The sequence below is a fragment of the Drosophila suzukii genome, chromosome 3 (genome assembly GCF_043229965.1).
Source record: "Drosophila suzukii chromosome 3, CBGP_Dsuzu_IsoJpt1.0, whole genome shotgun sequence".
NCBI lineage: Eukaryota > Metazoa > Arthropoda > Insecta > Diptera > Drosophilidae > Drosophila > Drosophila suzukii.
Genome location: NC_092082.1, coordinates 24,330,309 through 24,346,549, shown reverse-complemented (window position 1 = coordinate 24,346,549; position 16,241 = coordinate 24,330,309). Strand labels below are relative to the sequence as shown.

Here is a 16,241-nt window from a genome sequence, read left to right as displayed (position 1 = left end):
TATTTCACTTTTATTTAGATAGGGTTTGATGTACCAAAAATGAATTTAGTCGATTTGATTTGCGTTTTGAGATATTACTTTTGTTGCTCGTGTGTGTAACTGTAGAAGTATTCAACCTATTTACAAAATTTTGGAGTGAATCGATTTCAGTCTCACGCACATCATGCAAAGAAATTCTGATGCTGTGTGCGCTCAAACATCATAATTAAAATATAAACTTATGAAATGCCTGCATATGGGTAAATTAGTACATATTTACTTGATAAATTCATTTATAATTTACATTTCTTAAATACTTAACAATAAACTAAACTATTCAATACACTATCCGTAGTCTATTATTATTTAACAATTTGTTTACAATTAAAATGCTAATCTTTAACTGCTTCACAATATACGCTTAGTTCGTAGCTTTGAAACATGGTCACTTACAAATCGCCTTTGATGATACGAGTACGTTCTGAGTTACTAGTTTACACTTTTTTTTAGGGGAACTTGACGTTCCCGTTCATACACGATGACTTCCGATTGCCAATTTAAGATTCCAAAATTAAAAACACTAATAGCAGTGCAAATTAAATTGAATATATAAAACCATGCTCTTTTAAAAATGTATCTGCGAATATATATAACACTTCGTTTATACAGCGATTGATTAAATTTGCCCAACATATAAAGCAACTTGTAAATGTAGCCAAGACTTTATTGAAGCTGTCTTAAACTCGACAGCGGCTAGAGCAAGTCCAAGTCAACCTAGTCTGGCCCTGTCCAAGGATAACAAAATCCCTTTATCGGTTACGTTATTGCTAGTTACGGGTAGTTACTAGTGCCACCAGGAACACTCATCGCCATCATGCTGTTTGTAGTTTTCTTTCACATTGAGAAACGAAGCAAACAGCAAATGCTAAGCGTCTCCCACCATGGCAGCTCCATGCTGTTGGTATTTGGTCGAGGCTATTACCGTGGGAGGAAGGGATTCCTGTTGTTCCCGCAGCTGACGACGGCGCTTCTTACTCCAAAGCTCGTGGCAGTCCTGCCACGTAGGCAATTGTGGCGTTGGCATTCTTTAAAAATACAAGGGTATAAGTTGTTTGCTTGCGATACCACTCAGGATAAGCATAGCTTTTTTATACTTACTCGTCGGGGTTGATTTTCTTCAACCACGGCGACCGGAGCGCATCTTCGGCAGTGATACGCTTGTCCGGATCCAGGTCCAGCATTTTGTCCAGCAGGTCTAGTGCAGGGGCAGGCATGAACTCAAAGTCTTCCCGAAGTCGACGCCGATGCGTTTTCTTTTGCTTGAGAGTGTGGAACAGAGGCAGCTTAATTACATTCGGCCACACGGCAGGAACCGGTGATCCGCAGATCTTTGATATCGTTTCAAGCTGAGCCATCTCCGCATTAGCTTGGAACAGTGGCCGCTTCACAAAGAGTTCTCCGAGGATGCAGCCGCAGGACCACACGTCTATTGACGGACCGTACCGCTCCTCACCCAGCAACAGTTCGGGCGGTCGGTACCAAAGGGTAATAACTTTATTTGTGTAGGGTCGTTCCCGATCGTCTGCATTGTACAAGCGTGCAAGTCCAAAGTCCGCCAGTTTAACTTGACCTCTGCGAAAGGCATACAAATATTTAAAAATGTGAGAACAAAAAAAATTGAATCTTAATATTATAAAACTATAATTTCCAAGTTATTAGGACAACTTTCGCTTGGTGTATGTCTTGACCCTTTTCAAAGATACTTCGGTTATCTTCTAAAAATATTTTTCTTAACCAAGCAGTGGATTTCCTAATCATTTTCTATTCCTTCTGCATTCAATTACATTTTTAACTTTGAGTGTTAAAGCTTTAAAAGTTTCATGGTTAACTAAAGCGCAGTGAGAAATATTAAGTTTCAACAAATTCTATAAAGGTCCATGTTGATAAGCTAATGTTGATAAGAGGACTTGCGCAGTTACAGGTACAATATTTTCTGTAATAAAACTTTTTTTGCAATCCACCCAAAAGTTATATCTTCCCACCTGTTGTTCATTAAAATGTTTGAACACTTGATGTCTCGATGCAGAAAATTCTTTTTGTGGCAGTAGTTGAGACCATCCAGGAGCTGCTTCATAATGCTAGCGTTATTCTCCTCATTGAAGTCGACCATGCCGGACTCGAGCAGGCCCATCAAGTCGTGATCCATGTACTCAAACACAAGGTAGAAGGATCCCTTATCCTTACGGAACTCCACGGCATCTTGCTTATCTGTCACAATTTCATGGAGGTTGACTATGTTACGATGGTTCAATTGCCTCAATATTTTGATTTCGCGCACAGCTGTGATGGGAAAGCCCTCCTTCTCGTGCTCGAGTCGGACCTTTTTCAGAGCTACCATGTCATTGGTGTGATGATCCCGCGCCTTGTAGACCTGAAAGGATAAATAACAAAATAGCATATCCTAAAGAACTCACAGAAGTCCTCTTCTTACCTGCCCGTAAGTTCCTTCTCCTATTTGCGCAATCATTTCAAAAACATCTACACATCGCTCGCCCCAGTCGCGGACATTGTTCCGCGAGTCTCGACGATTGAGTATCACTGGGCGCCGACGGGTGGCTCCCTGCCCACCACCGTGGCCCTGCACGTTGCCACCAGATGGGGCATCAAAGTCCTCGGGACTGTCGATAACATCATCGTCGCCACTTAGCTCTTCACTGCCGGGAATTACCGGTGGCATCGGAAGATTAAGCACGCTCTTGTTGGCGCTGACGCTAGAATTTACGTTCTTTTCGTCCGACTCTTTTTTCTGCGCCGGCGAAGGAGATCTAGCACCAACCAGGTCAAGGGCATTCATCCCAGGCGGCAGCGGCAGAGCGGTCAGACTCTTCGGTTTTAAATAGTTCCTAATGGCCGAAATAGGTGGTACCAACAAAGGCTGCTTTAACGGCGTGGAGCTGTCCGGAACATCGGCGTTGGGACCTGGATTCGGAGCCACAGTCTCGTTCTCCTTGTTTGGCATGGGAATGTTGTTGAGGTCCAGATCCGTTTTGCTACCCAGGACTTCAAGCCCATTGGAAGTCGCCGACGTCGCTGCGGGTGTTCCACTTCCAGGGCCAGATCGGCCATCACCCGTGTTGGGCGTGTTGCCATCCACCGAGGAACTGTTGTCGTTAATGGTCAGTGCACCGTTGCTGTTGCTATTGCTATTGCTGTTCTCCTCCTGTCGCTCGATGATTTCCTTTAGTGCTTTCTGCCTTTTGTGACGGTCCTTGACCAGCTCGGCAAATAGGCTTGTCTCGCTAATCTTTTTAATATACTCTTCGCGCTTATGCTTCAGATCCCTTGACGTTGGCGATCGACTGCGCGAGGCGGAGCTTTCGCTGCTAGCCGAACTTGGCGACCGCCGACGGCTGCCTCCTCTGGTCCTCTGCCGCATCCTTGGCGAGCGACGATGGTGATGGTGATGAGAGCCGGAGGCTCCGACAGGCGACGGGGGTGAGGCCTCCAAGTAGCGCGAGCTTGTTCTCGGCGACCTCGAGTAGCGATCACCGGAGGTACCCGTTCCGGAAGCACGCTTGGATCTTGACGTATGGGAAGTCGGCGAGCCAGCCGTCGTTCCGTACTTGTGTTTGTGACTGCTGCCATGTCGGAACGCATTCGAACCAGCTCCACTAGACGACAGGCCACCGACAGGAGATTGTCGACTGCGAGAGTGCTGCACACTAGGGCTCCTGAAAAAGTGTTTGCAAAATATTCTTGTTAATTCCATAGCTAGTATTTAAGGTAAATTCAGCTCAAGCTAATATTTCACTTCTAAACATGTTCGCAAGTAGAAGACGAACTAGTGTTACAAATCGAAAGCAGTGTTATATATTACCATTCATTACAAATGCAACCCTACACTTTAATAGAGTCGGCCAGGACCTTACCTTGATGACCGCCTTGAATACCGATCCCTGCTGTAGCGCTCGTACTTGCCAGAGTGATGCCGACTGTGCTCAAAGTTCCCGAGTCCGACATCCCTGCCGTCGCTGAACTTCCGTCGCTTGTGGGGCGGTGTACTCGGCTGATGATTGTAGCGGTCCAGCTCTGTAACATTTCCCCCAGTTAGGTAAACAAAATGTACCGAAATTTAAGCCAAACCTACCGGGTGATAATCGTTTCACCTTCCTGGCATCGTGGCTGCTGGAACCGGCACCCGAGTAACGACCCTGATAGCCGTGATCGTGGCTGGAGCGGTGATGCGCATTCACTTCCTCCTTGTGGGGACTACCCACGTAGCGAGAGCTGCGTGAGTCGCGCGCCACTGACCCACTACCACCCCCACCACCGCTGGAGGAGGTGTAGTGCGAAGGCGGAGGAGTACGCGGAGAGTTTCCAAACCTCGGACCGTTGCCACTGGAGCGGGTAGAGGAAGGAGGGGAGCGGTGTCGGCTGCTGCTCGTCTGCTTGTTCGTTACGGTAACCTGCAGGTTGCTGCCTAGGGCATTGTTTGCAGTCTCCACGGACGAATCTCCGTAGTAGGTGCTATTGGCGTTGGGGCGACGCGCCGGCGGCGGAGTAGCCGGCGAACTGCTCTCCTTGAGGTTGTGTGGGGTGAAGGTGGAAGGCGCGGCACTAACCGTTCGCTCGTTGCTTTTGCTCGGAGCCGTCGGCGGGGTGTAGCGCCGGTCAAGTAAGGCATTTATGTCGTTATCCGACATCGAATCGATGCTAGAGTACGACTTGGCCCGCTTCTTCTTGCGCTTCTTCGATTTCTTCTTGGACTTATGTTTGTGCTTGTCCTTCTTCTGCTTTTTGCGCTTCTGCCGCTTCATCTCCGCCTCGAGCTCGTCGGTGTCGATAGAGTCGCTGGACATGTAGATCTCTCTGCCCCACAACTCGTCCTTCGAGGTATTGGATGCCTGCGAGGGGTCCTCCCGCGGGTTGGTGGCCTCGCTGCTCGACGTTTGCCTCGATCCGGCCGCAGCAGGATCGTTTGAGTCTTCAGCCCGTCTTTTTCTGCAATAGAGGGATGTTACGACCGCCACATTTAAGGGACTGTGTGCGCTGCTTACCTGTAGTTATCATAGCCCTCCTTACCGGGCTTGGCACCAAGACGACCTTTGGGGAATTGATTATCCGCAGCAGGCTTTGGTTTCTTTATGTTCCCGGCTCCCTTACCGGCGTCCGCGTCCAAGTCGCCGGCCTCCTGGTCCGAGAAGTCCTCCGAGCTGACGTCCGAGTACTCGACAAGTGCGGTGGCCGCGGCGGAGGATGCATGCATCGTAGCGTCTCGACTGGATGAGAACACTCGCAAGATCCGCAGACACCAGTCTCAGTTCTCTACGGTTCGTGCTAGTATTTCGTTGTTTGGATCGCTATATTTACTCGTACTGCCAGTAACACCCCGGCATCCAAGTTTTTCCTAACTGTGCGGTGAAATTTTCCTCGGGAGCAGCTCGAATTTTATTTACATCGCTGCCTCTCAGCACAAACACATATTCGTGTGACGTTTTCTTTACATGATTATCGTGGCGATATGTGCTAGTTCACAGCGTAGCAGTTGCGCAGGCAATCAAAAAAGTTCGGCACTTCACGGCACTGCTCTTAAAAGTTGATTTAGTGTTGGGTTTCCACTAAAATTAACATAAAAAAAATTTATAACTTGTCATTTTAAGGTTATAATGAAGTGGCGAGTGTGACCAAGCATCGCTGTGGTTAATAACTGAAGAACGCGTGTTGGGTGCCACTGCTATTTTAGGGATGAATATCGCAGGTCACACTAGATAATTCCGCAAAAATAATAACTTTTTTCGTTCTTTAATTATGATTCTAATTTAATTTATGATTTTAAATTATAATTGCACAAGTATTCTGATAATTTGTAGTAAGGGTTTTATATTGCTAGCCTACCCACGGAAAACGAGTAGACCGAAAGAGAAAGTTCGAGACCCTGCCGCGAAAACTGAAAATACAAAAGAAAATGCGATTGAAATAATTTGTTCTCAGATGTTCAAAAACTTAATTTTTAAAATTATGTTAAGGATTTCCGGGGGCACTTTCCAACACTGCTTTAACACTGTTGCTCGCCGTGACGTAGTGTGCGAGTCCAAGGTTGTGTGCGTTTATATATGTATGAGACACACCGCCGCACATACGTACAAATGTAAGTATGTGGGTCATTTTATTTTTCTTTTCTGCGGACTTACCAGTTTTTAGATGTAAATTATGCAAACACCACTCGTTAAAAACTTTAATGCCACCGTACTTGGCGGGTTGCGCGTTTCTTTGTTTTGGCTGTCGGCAAACGCACTCGCTGAAGCCCTTAAATTATTAAATAACACGGCCGTCACAGACTCGTATTCCGACGTTGTTTATGCTTGCGAATCGTATTTATTACGCGAAAACTGCATCAGTTTGTTGCAGGATTGGTACAGATATAAGATAGTTTGTTCAAATGCAGGTTACATGTCTCATTAGGCATTGTTTCGAGTAAAACCATTAGAATAATTTCGCCATGATTTTCAGCATTGACAATGGCTGGCAATATTCTCGGCGATTAATCAACCAGGGCTGCATCACTTTTAAGGCAGTGTGAACGCGCTGTTATCGGAAATCATAGGATGACAAATACTTGTGTTTTTGTTAGATCGTTTTAAAATTAATGCGGAAAACTGAATTGCAACGTATGTTCGTTAATTTTAAATCAATATTTTACAAATTAAATATAATAATTTAAATAAAGTTAAAAGTATTCCTAGTTATGGTCACACCGGGAAAATGTTTGAAAATCGGGGTTTTCTCGTATCGATAGGTTGGCTAAGGCGATATTTAATTTAGAACATAAGAACTACGCTATTAAAAATAAAAATAATTTAAAAGCGTCACAGCTTTATTAAAATAAAAATTCCTGATTAAATTATAAAAAAGGGTAAAGTTCTAAAAATATTTATCAAAATTCAGCCCTCGTTTGTGTTGGTAAATAAACGATTGTAAACTGGTTTAAAGTTTGCCAACACTAACGGTGGCGTTCAAATTTTTTTGGCTTGTTTGTTTACATGGTTGGTTGATATTAATAGTAAATAGCAAGTGGCTTAGCAAGTCCGTGGAACACAGCTAACTATGTTATCCAATCGGGCCTTTGGAGAAACAATTGAGGTGGGTACCCCGGAGTCCAGTAACCGTATAGACTGTTCAAGCGTGGCTTGCCTTTGCAGGATTATGAAGTACAGCACTTGCTGGGCAAAGGCGGTTTTGCGAGTGTCTACAAGGCGAGATGCCTGCACACTCACCAGGATGTGGCCATTAAGATGGTAAGACCTTCCTTACATTGTGAAACCCTATGTTAATCATTAGTTCGCCCCTAGATCGATAAGAAACTGATCCAAGGCACAGGACTCACCAACCGCGTTCGCCAGGAGGTGGAAATCCACTCTCGGCTGAAGCACCCATCTGTACTTCAGCTGTACACCTTCTTCCAGGACTCCAACTATGTTTACTTGGTGCTGGAACTAGCCCACAATGGCGAGCTTCATCGCTACATGAACCATATTGCTAGACCCTTTACAGAGACGGAAGCCGCCTCCATCCTGAAGCAGGTGGTGGAGGGACTTTTGTACCTGCACTCGCACAACATCATGCACCGCGATATCTCGCTATCCAACTTGCTGCTCAGCAAGGAAATGCACGTCAAGATCGCCGACTTCGGACTGGCCACCCAATTAAAGCGACCGGACGAGCGGCATATGACCATGTGTGGGACACCCAACTATATTTCGCCCGAGGTGGTTTCACGAGTGTCGCACGGACTCCCAGCCGATGTCTGGAGCGTTGGCTGCATGCTGTACACCCTGCTGGTGGGACGACCGCCCTTCGAAACCGATGCCGTGCAGTCCACCCTTAACAAAGTGGTCATGTCCGAGTACCTAATGCCGGCTCATTTGTCCTATGAGGCTCAGGACTTGATAAACAAGTTGCTGAAGAAGCTTCCTCACGAACGAATCACCCTGGGCGCAGTCTTATGCCATCCGTTTATGCTGAAGAGATTGGATAATAGCTCGAATGTAGGACACTCGACGCCGGGAGCGTTGAATGTGTTCAGCCAGAGCCTGGAAAGCGGCGATAGTGGAATCATAACGTTCGCTAGCAGTAAGCATTCTGGGAATTACGTTTGGGGTGGTGTTTCACCGAGTCTTTTCATTTTAGGTGACTCCAGAAACTCGCAACGAATTCGGTCTGTGGAAAACTCGGGAGCGCATCAAGGGCTTCCCCAAATAGAGGAAGAATTCATGCAGGATCATCATCGGTTGCCTTATGAGCAGCCAGGCTTATTTCGGCAGACATCAACAGGGTTAGCAGATCAAAATTGGCCAGGAACATGCAAGATGCCGCCTATCCGCATGGACATGGATATGGTACCAAATTGCAGACCTGTGCTTCTTAAGGAAGAGCGAATTTCCGTGCCACCATTGAGCAGCAAAAGACTGCTACCGACGCGTTATAAGACAAAGAATGCTATAATGAGTATTTTACGCAATGGTGAGGTGGTCCTGGAATTTATAAAATTTCGGCCAAAGCTAAATGAAGACCGCATATGTGATATTTGCCGCATATCGGACGACGGTCAGCGTATCATAATATATCAGCCAGATCCTGGGCGGTAAGTCAAGTGTTATGATGACAATTAAGGGCTCATTTTTAATATTTTGGGACATTTCAGTGGCTTACCAGTAAAAGAGCAGCCACCAGAACTTCAAATACCCAGTGGAGATTGCGTCTATAATTACGACAATTTGCCCAGCAAACACTGGAAAAAATATGTATACGGAGCACGGTTTGTGGGGCTGGTAAAGAGCAAGACGCCGAAAGTAACATATTTCAGTGCCCTTGGCAAATGCCAATTGATGGAAACCATGACAGACTTCGAAATTCGCTTCTATTCGGGGGCTAAGCTTTTAAAGTCAGCCTCCGAGGGTCTAAAGGTGTACGATGCGAATGGAATGCTGCTCTCAGATCTTTCCTGCCCGGAGCCACGATCCTTAATAGAGCATGGAAACGAGTGTTTTACCCACTGTGTCAACATCAGCAATGCCTTGGAGGTTGCTCAGACGAAAGACAATACGTGTTTTCCAGTCACAATTGGACGAAGGCCTATACCAGATGTACAGCCAGCTCAGAGATTAGATGGCCTGAGGGATACCACTAACATTGCGTTTTCCACACCGAAGTCAAACCAGGTATTTATACATATTATATGATCTCGCGTATATTATATTTTTTCTTTGTAAACCTACAGGGCTCAATTAATTTTTCTGTAAGCACTATTTCGTCGACTCGAAATACTACTGATTTCGGAAACAATTGCTCCAGGTCAAACATGTTAGCCGCCCATCAAAACGTTCCCATTAAACGCATCAATGTTCCTGATATTGGAATCGCTACTGAGGTTAGTTAGTGATTTCTTGTGTATTTATCTTTCAGAGCATTCAAGATATCCCCATTCTGTTATCTAGCTCTCCCATGGAGTTGTCCAAGTGCAATTTTATGATGGATCCGTAGTCTCTGTTATACCGCATACACAAGGCGGAGGTATAACCTACACACAACCCAACGGAACTTCAACCCACTTCGGCAAAGACGACGACTTGCCATTCGCGGTCAGAGATAGAATCAGTCAGATGCCAAATATTCAGCTGAAGTTAAAGACCGCTCCATTGCTGGGCGGCGGCAGGAAGATTGACTACAGTAATGTAATGACACCTAAAACGACCACGCCTTGCTATAATCGCATGCTTTTATAAATCAATCAAAAAATCTCCTCATTTAGTTTTAAAGTTTGATCGAATATATTTTATATTGTAAATTAAAGGTAAATATATTTTAAAGTTTTCCCTGTGCTTATTATAATATTAGCTCGAAAAGTTTAATTCAAAATTGAAATTTGCCACAATTAAATGTAATTATTTTTATCATTTATAAATATATAATAAGACGCGTTTATTTATGCAGTTTATTATCTGGTAAGTTCTAAGAAAATCCTTTAAGTGGGGAAAAAGTGTTTGCTTTTTGAAGTCAACTTCTGTTATTTCAGAGCTCATTTTTTTCTTCCAAAAAAGAACTAGATTACAGGTTGGCTTAGTTTAAAATGAAATCCCATTATGCTACCAAATCCACCCGGTTTATTTCAGAATGCGCTTAACTTTGATTTTCCTCAAATATTTTATTATATGTTAAAAAGATTACGTGTAAACACTCTTATGTTATCCTACCTTTTTGTATAACTGTGAGGTTAGAAAACTGTAGTATAAAATATATTATTAATATTACGTACGTGTTTATATTAAATACAAGATAAATATATTTATACTTAGCCAATCTGCTGCTACCGCATTTACAAAATACTACGGCAGGATTCGTATTGCTTTCAATTTGTATATGCAATATAGAAATATACACATGTAAAAGTAGTTTCTTGTACAGATTAGAAAGATAATCATTCACGGATGGATTACACTATATAATGATAAGTTTTGATTAACTAACGTATTCGTATTTTAATAAAATGCATTCGGCAATTCAGAAGAATCAATTTGAGCATAAGCATTTGTGTTTCATGTGTGTATGTATTTATTGTTTTCGAGGATATAACAACAGAAAGACAATGAAGAATGTAGGCTAACTTAATGTAATGGACGGAAAATTAATTATAGTAAGAGTGCAGAAAACAAAAGCATTTCAGTGGGATGTTTCCTTTTGGCAGTTATAATTTGAATAGAACTGCTTATTATATGAAGATTTTTGAACATAAATAATAGTTGAAGCCACTAACTCATTAAATGAACATGTCAAACTTCAAAATAAACTTTAATCTTAGGTCTAACAAAAAATCTTAGCTATAGCATGATGGTGTTCGTTGGAATTTTGTTCACTGTTCGTTGTATGGTGCGTGAATAGCTCAAATAGCGCTGGACTTCTCTTTAAGCTCAAATTGAATCTTCTGAAATATGTCCTAGAATCGATCCTTCGAAGTAGCACTGTACTCCAGCTCATTGAGGTTTTGGATTTCCTGCAGCTCCTGAAACTTCTCGTGGTCCCGGATATGGGCATAGTTGGCAGACAGGCACATCAGATAATGGACCAGACTGAGCAGGACCAAAAGGGTGGACAGGGTGGCCAATATGAACATGACCTCAGCGTTCTCCACGCCGTCTTTGCAAAAGGCCTTGATCTCATACTTTTCGCAGACCTTCATGTCCTCGAGTTTCGTGTTAGGCGGAAACATGAAATCTGAAATCGTTGAAACATTAGAGGTCTTCTAGAGGTAGATATTTAATAAAAGGACTCACGAAATTGTGTCAAATCAATGCAGCTTTGGGAGTGCTCCACACTCGAGCACATGTTCCAAAACATTGTGTAGATGAAGGTAACCACTACCAGGAAGCACAGGATCAGGCTCCAGACGAAGTTGAGAAGGTAGGTTATCCCCATAAGAACGGCGCACGAAATCCGACCGCCCACTCGCGATCGCCAGGCCCGGTACACCTTATATCTTGTGGCACCGGTGGCCAAAAATCCGACGAATAGGATCATGAATCCGAGGGCCGCCATGCCGGCTCCAATTATTACAAATATCATCTGCACCGCTTCGATCCTAAATGATTTCAGAGATCAATTAGATGATAATTGGAGGGTGATAATTATTTACTCACCATATTAGGCGCAGGTGAAAGACCTGGTCCACCATAATAACGGTAAGTGAGGCCCCCCGGTACATAGTGAAGCAGAAAATGCCGACTCCCAGGAGGCACATGAGGGTGGCTATCAGGGTGGCGTAGGGAATACGCGCCATGCATGATTGGCAGCATTCTCCTGCAAAATTGAAATGAAGTTTATGACGATTAAATCCAAAGGTCAAACTACCAAAATCACTGTTAGTTATGATATATTTTTCTGTTCCTCCTTAAAGTGAGTGTTCCAAAAATAATATAAGCAAGGTGTCTCAAAAATGAAATCATTACCGTGAAAAATAAAAATAACTAAACGTTGGATTGATCTGAAGATGGATCTTCTTATTTCACACCAACAAATTTTTTTTTTTTTTGTGCATATGGGTTATAATTTTCCGTTTCTACGGTTTCAAGCAAGAGTAATGAATATTAATTTTAGGTTAATCTATTAACGTAAATTAGAAATTAATTTGATCCAAAAAAACGATAACGAAATTAATGGTTAACCGGAAAACACTAAAAGTGTGTGTCAGGAAAAACAAATAGAATTCTTATAGCTAGCATTGAGTTTTGGAATTATAATATAATTTGGGTGTTAATTAATTATTAATCCAGAGGAAATGAGTCAGAGAGACGAAAAACAAGAAAAACAACAGAGGTACAGATATACAATAATGAAGATTTTTAAGCTATACGAGAGAAATGGTTAGCGTTTAAGAAATACGTACATATGTGCATTATATATTTTAGACAAACACACATACACAAATACAAGTTGCTTGTGAAGCATAAATGGAAAAGACAGTGATAAGATAACAGGTGAGCCAGCGACTGGTGGTTACAGGTTGTCCAGTGATTCACGTAAAGCAAAATAAGCACAAGGTGGTACACAAAATTCTGTGAGAGTGAAATCGGTTTACTGCATTATTGGAATGCATTTCCTGCTCCGAAAATACCCCGGAATCGGGATCGTACCTTCGCCTCCGCGCTCTGTGTACCTGTCCAGGGAGTGATCCGAGCGGTATGAGTTACGCCGACGGTTCTGGATGGACGGATTGTACGGGTTTCCGTTGTAGGCGCGCGTCAGGACTCCGCCATCGTCCTCGAAGTTCGTCTCGAGCAGAATCTCCTCGCGGGGATCCCGGATGCGATCGCGGTTGTTCCCCTTGCCCGGCATACTGCACAGTGCTTTGCGGAATCGGGAGTTACAGAGAGGTTTAGTTACACACTGACTATGGGAAGTAAGCTAGCCAAAATTGATCAGCACACAATGAATCACACGCGCACCGACGTCATCCAATCAAGAGTCCCAAGTTATAACTATTTTTTTATAGTAAGTGACAACGAATAGCGACTGACGCTCCGTCGCTCCGTAGAAAAGAAAGAAATCTGAATGGGCTGCGCTCGACATCGAATGTTCTCAGTTCCCCGGAAGAGAACTATCGCGATAACTGGCTTATGTGACTGCTCTTTCAGAGAGCGTAGCGTTCCCTTACTGATTCTCTTTACACTGCAGAAAACATCAACAGATTTAAAGTATTTAAAAAGATATTAAAATATGCAAAATGACATTGTTAGTTTTGACATAGGCAGCACAAATTTTCAAAATATTTTATATTTGGTACCAAGTCCCAACCTTGTAAATACTTAAAAAGGAGTTTGAACGTTAGCGAAGGTGCCTGTGGCAATGTTTTATATCCGTTAGTCGTAGAGTAAAAGGATAACTGGTAAAAAGAATCGTTTCCGACCCCAAAAAGCATATTTATAGTATATATATAGTACATCTGTCCGTATTAGCGCTGAGATCTCGGAAACTATAAGAGCTAGAATGTTGGGACTTGGCATGTAGATTCTTGGGCTTCCTGCGCAGTGGGCAGGGTGTCATGCTTACTCTAACGCCAATCGCCTATAACAAATGTCAAAATTTAAATGAAATTTTTTTCTTATTATACCCATTTGCACGCAAGAAAATATTCAAATCGGACAATTCATAAAAAGTTATATCCAAACAATAATTAACAATTATCAAACTCAATAAAGTGCGAGAGGATCACGTTATGTGGCGTGTTAGCGAAATCTCGTATACAGCCGCTAGGAATGAACAATAGGTGGCGTTTTTTTTTGTTAGCTGAGTGACGGGTATCTGATAGTCGAGGCCGTCGAGTGTAATGTTTTCTCTTGTTTCATATTGAAGTATGAGAACAAAGTTTTGGTATATAAAAATAATTTTGTACCATTGGAATATTATATACCGTTTATTACAAAACACACATCTAATTGATTTTATTTTCATACATATTTTTTTATAGGCAGGTTTTCTATTTTTAATGCCATAAAAAAATATATTGAATTGTATGATCTTAAGCAAATACTTTATTTTAAAAAAAGAAAATGTTTAAGTCCTTTAGAACGCTAAATAATGGTGTTAAAGATTTATATTTATACCCCAGCAAAAAATATTATAATTTCAGTCAAAAGTTCTTTAAGGGTAATATATTTTACAAGATTATCAAATTGAACTATATTATTTTCTGTGCATTACAAGCGCGTAGCTTCAATTAATAAGACAATTAGTTTGAACTTGTTGGGAGAAGTTCAGTGCTTGGGTCAGGTCAAAAAGTCACGCTAATAAAGAAAGTAAGATAACTGCCCTTTAAGGAGCAGTTGTAAAATATGATTTCTTGGTTTTAGAAGATCGACCGTATGTAATATTAAAGAATATATAGAGATGAACATTTTACTTTATTGGGTTGTCAACAGTTGTGCCACCTTAACTACAGGAGTTAAATATAAGCTTTTCTTTTAGTTCTTTGGAGTACGTCGCTTTGAAATGTAACTAAGCTAATTATGTGCTTAGTGGCAGCTTAAGGCCTAGACAAGACAGACGGGACAACGACCTTAGAAAAGGGAATAGGGCCTCCAGATGACATCCTGCCAGCGAAGCGAGTGAAGAGCCTGAGCCCTTTAAATGCATCCGCATTTGAGAGATTCTCACCGGAAGTCCCGCGGTGTCTGTGCCAGACGGAATGGAAATTGCCACCGAGGCTTTGGGGCAGACCAGATGCCTTACTCTAGATGCCAAATGCGGGATGCCAATGACACCAAGACACAAGCACAGGCTCGGCATTAGAGCCAAACATTAATTCCGGTAGCGTGAAATGACTCTTTGCGAACGAAATAAAGCCAGCTGCCAGAGCGTAAATAAACTGCTTCAGGAAGTCTAGCTGAAAACGTTGATACTGTGGTAAATTTGGCCACAAATAATAAGTTTTGGAGAAAAAAATGCAGTGTGTTTATGTTTAAATTTCTGTTAAAAAATGTATATTGATTGAACAGAGGAAGAATCGAGTATAAATAAAATCTTAATGCATAGGCACAAAAGTCATTTTTTTATTGCAATTTTTATTTGGGAATTATGAAAACTCAAATGCCTTTGCCACCCAATGTGTTGTTTTGAAAGCTTTATGTAGTTTCAAATAAAATGTATTATGTAAAATTCCAATATTTTTAAAACCAATATCTGTAATATTCTTTACCAATTTTTCAAGTTCATAAAATACCTTTACCCTTAGTGTTATTGGTATCATTAAATGTATGGTTATTTCGTATTTAAATGAACTGTGGAAACTAAACTATGAATTTTTTCTAAAAATAAATCTATGTCTGCATCTTAATGAATGTTGTTTAAAAATATAACAATCTTTTGGATATATATGATTTAAATAAAAACTTCAGTTGGAAGTAAATCAGAATAGTTCAGAATTTAGTAAGAACTGGCGGGAATCAGTCTCCAAGCCCCCCATATCAGTCTTAAGGCCGAAACTTCTGCGAGTGTAAACCTACGAAATACGAGCTAGTACTATAAGTTCTCTTGTTAGCTTTAGTTTTGTAAACATTATACATTATATTGCATCTCAATTAGAACACCGTTTTCACGTGACACGTAAACATTGGTGCTTGCCCAATTGGAATCGATAATTTATTAAACCACTAAGAGTTACAACTTTAGTTATGTTTTTTAGTTTCCAGAGAGCTATTTAAAAGAACTTATAAATAAAGGAAAACTTTTCACCAACTTACCCATTTTGAATGGCTGTGATTTGTTACCAGTTTTCGCAATTAAATAATATCATTTAAATATCTCCAACTAGAAATGCAAGGGCTCTGCAGTTGGGTTGCGTTGGAATTTATGAAGACTTTTACATTTGTTTGTATGTATACACAAACGCACGAACACCTCGCTCTACTTGGTAAACTCAAAACAAGTTTTAAGGTGTGAGCTTCACTGTGGAAGGGGAACTGAAACGCGCTTAAACCGTTTGCGTTGCACTTGGGTGTTGCACTTAATTGCGTTAACCGAAAACCACAGGTGGTAATCTTAATTCTGATGTATTATTTCGTATTATTATTTATTGTATTGTTTTTATTATCCTAGGACTGAAGCGTCCAACCGAGTTCGTTAATATGCGTATGGCCGTTCGTCCGTGGTGGGAAAATACCAAGCAAATACCAAATTCGCTGCGTGGTATTTGGTATATTTACTACATCGCGGTG

At 41.9% G+C, this 16,241-nt stretch overlaps 3 protein-coding genes across 6 annotated transcripts; 1 reads left to right on the top strand and 2 right to left on the bottom strand.

Moving 5' to 3' along the window:
- Window positions 1–234: 234 nt before the first annotated feature.
- On the bottom strand, window positions 235–6,514 carry Cdk12 (Cyclin-dependent kinase 12). 3 transcript variants are annotated; one of them, XM_065864659.2, is made up of 9 exons: window positions 6,171–6,514; window positions 5,875–5,926; window positions 5,037–5,597; window positions 4,127–4,980; window positions 3,909–4,068; window positions 2,471–3,710; window positions 2,022–2,410; window positions 1,138–1,611; window positions 235–1,064 (listed from the first exon to the last, which is right to left on the bottom strand). In XM_065864659.2, exons 3-9 carry the CDS (start codon window positions 5,243–5,245, stop codon window positions 905–907), a joined length of 3,486 nt encoding a protein of 1,161 aa, XP_065720731.2. In that variant the 5' UTR covers window positions 5,246–5,597; window positions 5,875–5,926; window positions 6,171–6,514; the 3' UTR covers window positions 235–904. The 3 variants fall into 3 exon arrangements, with proteins under 3 accessions (XP_065720731.2, XP_016925996.4, XP_065720732.2); XM_017070507.4 differs by having other exon boundaries at window positions 5,037–5,926; XM_065864660.2 differs by lacking the exon at window positions 5,875–5,926.
- Window positions 6,515–6,958: 444 nt separating this feature from the next.
- On the top strand, window positions 6,959–9,960 carry SAK (Sak kinase). The gene is made up of 7 exons (XM_017070510.4): window positions 6,959–7,119; window positions 7,179–7,274; window positions 7,329–8,109; window positions 8,167–8,620; window positions 8,681–9,197; window positions 9,257–9,406; window positions 9,474–9,960. The coding sequence occupies exons 1-7, from the start codon at window positions 7,084–7,086 to the stop codon at window positions 9,759–9,761; spliced, it is 2,322 nt and encodes a 773-aa protein (XP_016925999.3). The 5' UTR covers window positions 6,959–7,083; the 3' UTR covers window positions 9,762–9,960.
- Window positions 9,961–10,563: 603 nt separating this feature from the next.
- On the bottom strand, window positions 10,564–16,160 carry M6 (neuronal membrane glycoprotein M6). Of its 2 annotated transcripts, XM_017070511.4 has the most exons (5): window positions 15,768–16,160; window positions 12,663–12,875; window positions 11,670–11,829; window positions 11,307–11,611; window positions 10,564–11,247 (listed from the first exon to the last, which is right to left on the bottom strand). In XM_017070511.4, exons 1-5 carry the CDS (start codon window positions 15,769–15,771, stop codon window positions 10,970–10,972), a joined length of 960 nt encoding a protein of 319 aa, XP_016926000.1. In that variant the 5' UTR covers window positions 15,772–16,160; the 3' UTR covers window positions 10,564–10,969. The 2 variants fall into 2 exon arrangements, with proteins under 2 accessions (XP_016926000.1, XP_016926003.1); XM_017070514.4 differs by lacking the exon at window positions 12,663–12,875 and having other exon boundaries at window positions 15,768–16,158.
- Window positions 16,161–16,241: the final 81 nt, after the last annotated feature.

Coding starts and splice junctions, on each gene's coding strand:
- Cdk12 (XM_017070507.4), bottom strand. CDS start 5,245: ATGCATGCATCCTCCGCCGCGGCCACCGCACTTGTCGAGTACTCGGAC. Junction 4,981..5,036: donor GAGGGCTATGATAACTACAG/GTAAGCAGCGCA, acceptor CCTCTATTGCAG/AAAAAGACGGGCTGAAGACT. Junction 2,411..2,470: donor GAGAAGGAACTTACGGGCAG/GTAAGAAGAGGA, acceptor TTATCCTTTCAG/GTCTACAAGGCGCGGGATCA.
- SAK (XM_017070510.4), top strand. CDS start 7,084: ATGTTATCCAATCGGGCCTTTGGAGAAACAATTGAG. Junction 7,120..7,178: donor CCTTTGGAGAAACAATTGAG/GTGGGTACCCCG, acceptor TTGCCTTTGCAG/GATTATGAAGTACAGCACTT. Junction 7,275..7,328: donor AGGATGTGGCCATTAAGATG/GTAAGACCTTCC, acceptor GTTCGCCCCTAG/ATCGATAAGAAACTGATCCA.
- M6 (XM_017070511.4), bottom strand. Junction 11,830..12,662: donor CACAGAGCGCGGAGGCGAAG/GTACGATCCCGA, acceptor TCAATTTTGCAG/GAGAATGCTGCCAATCATGC. Junction 11,248..11,306: donor CATTGATTTGACACAATTTC/GTGAGTCCTTTT, acceptor CAACGATTTCAG/ATTTCATGTTTCCGCCTAAC.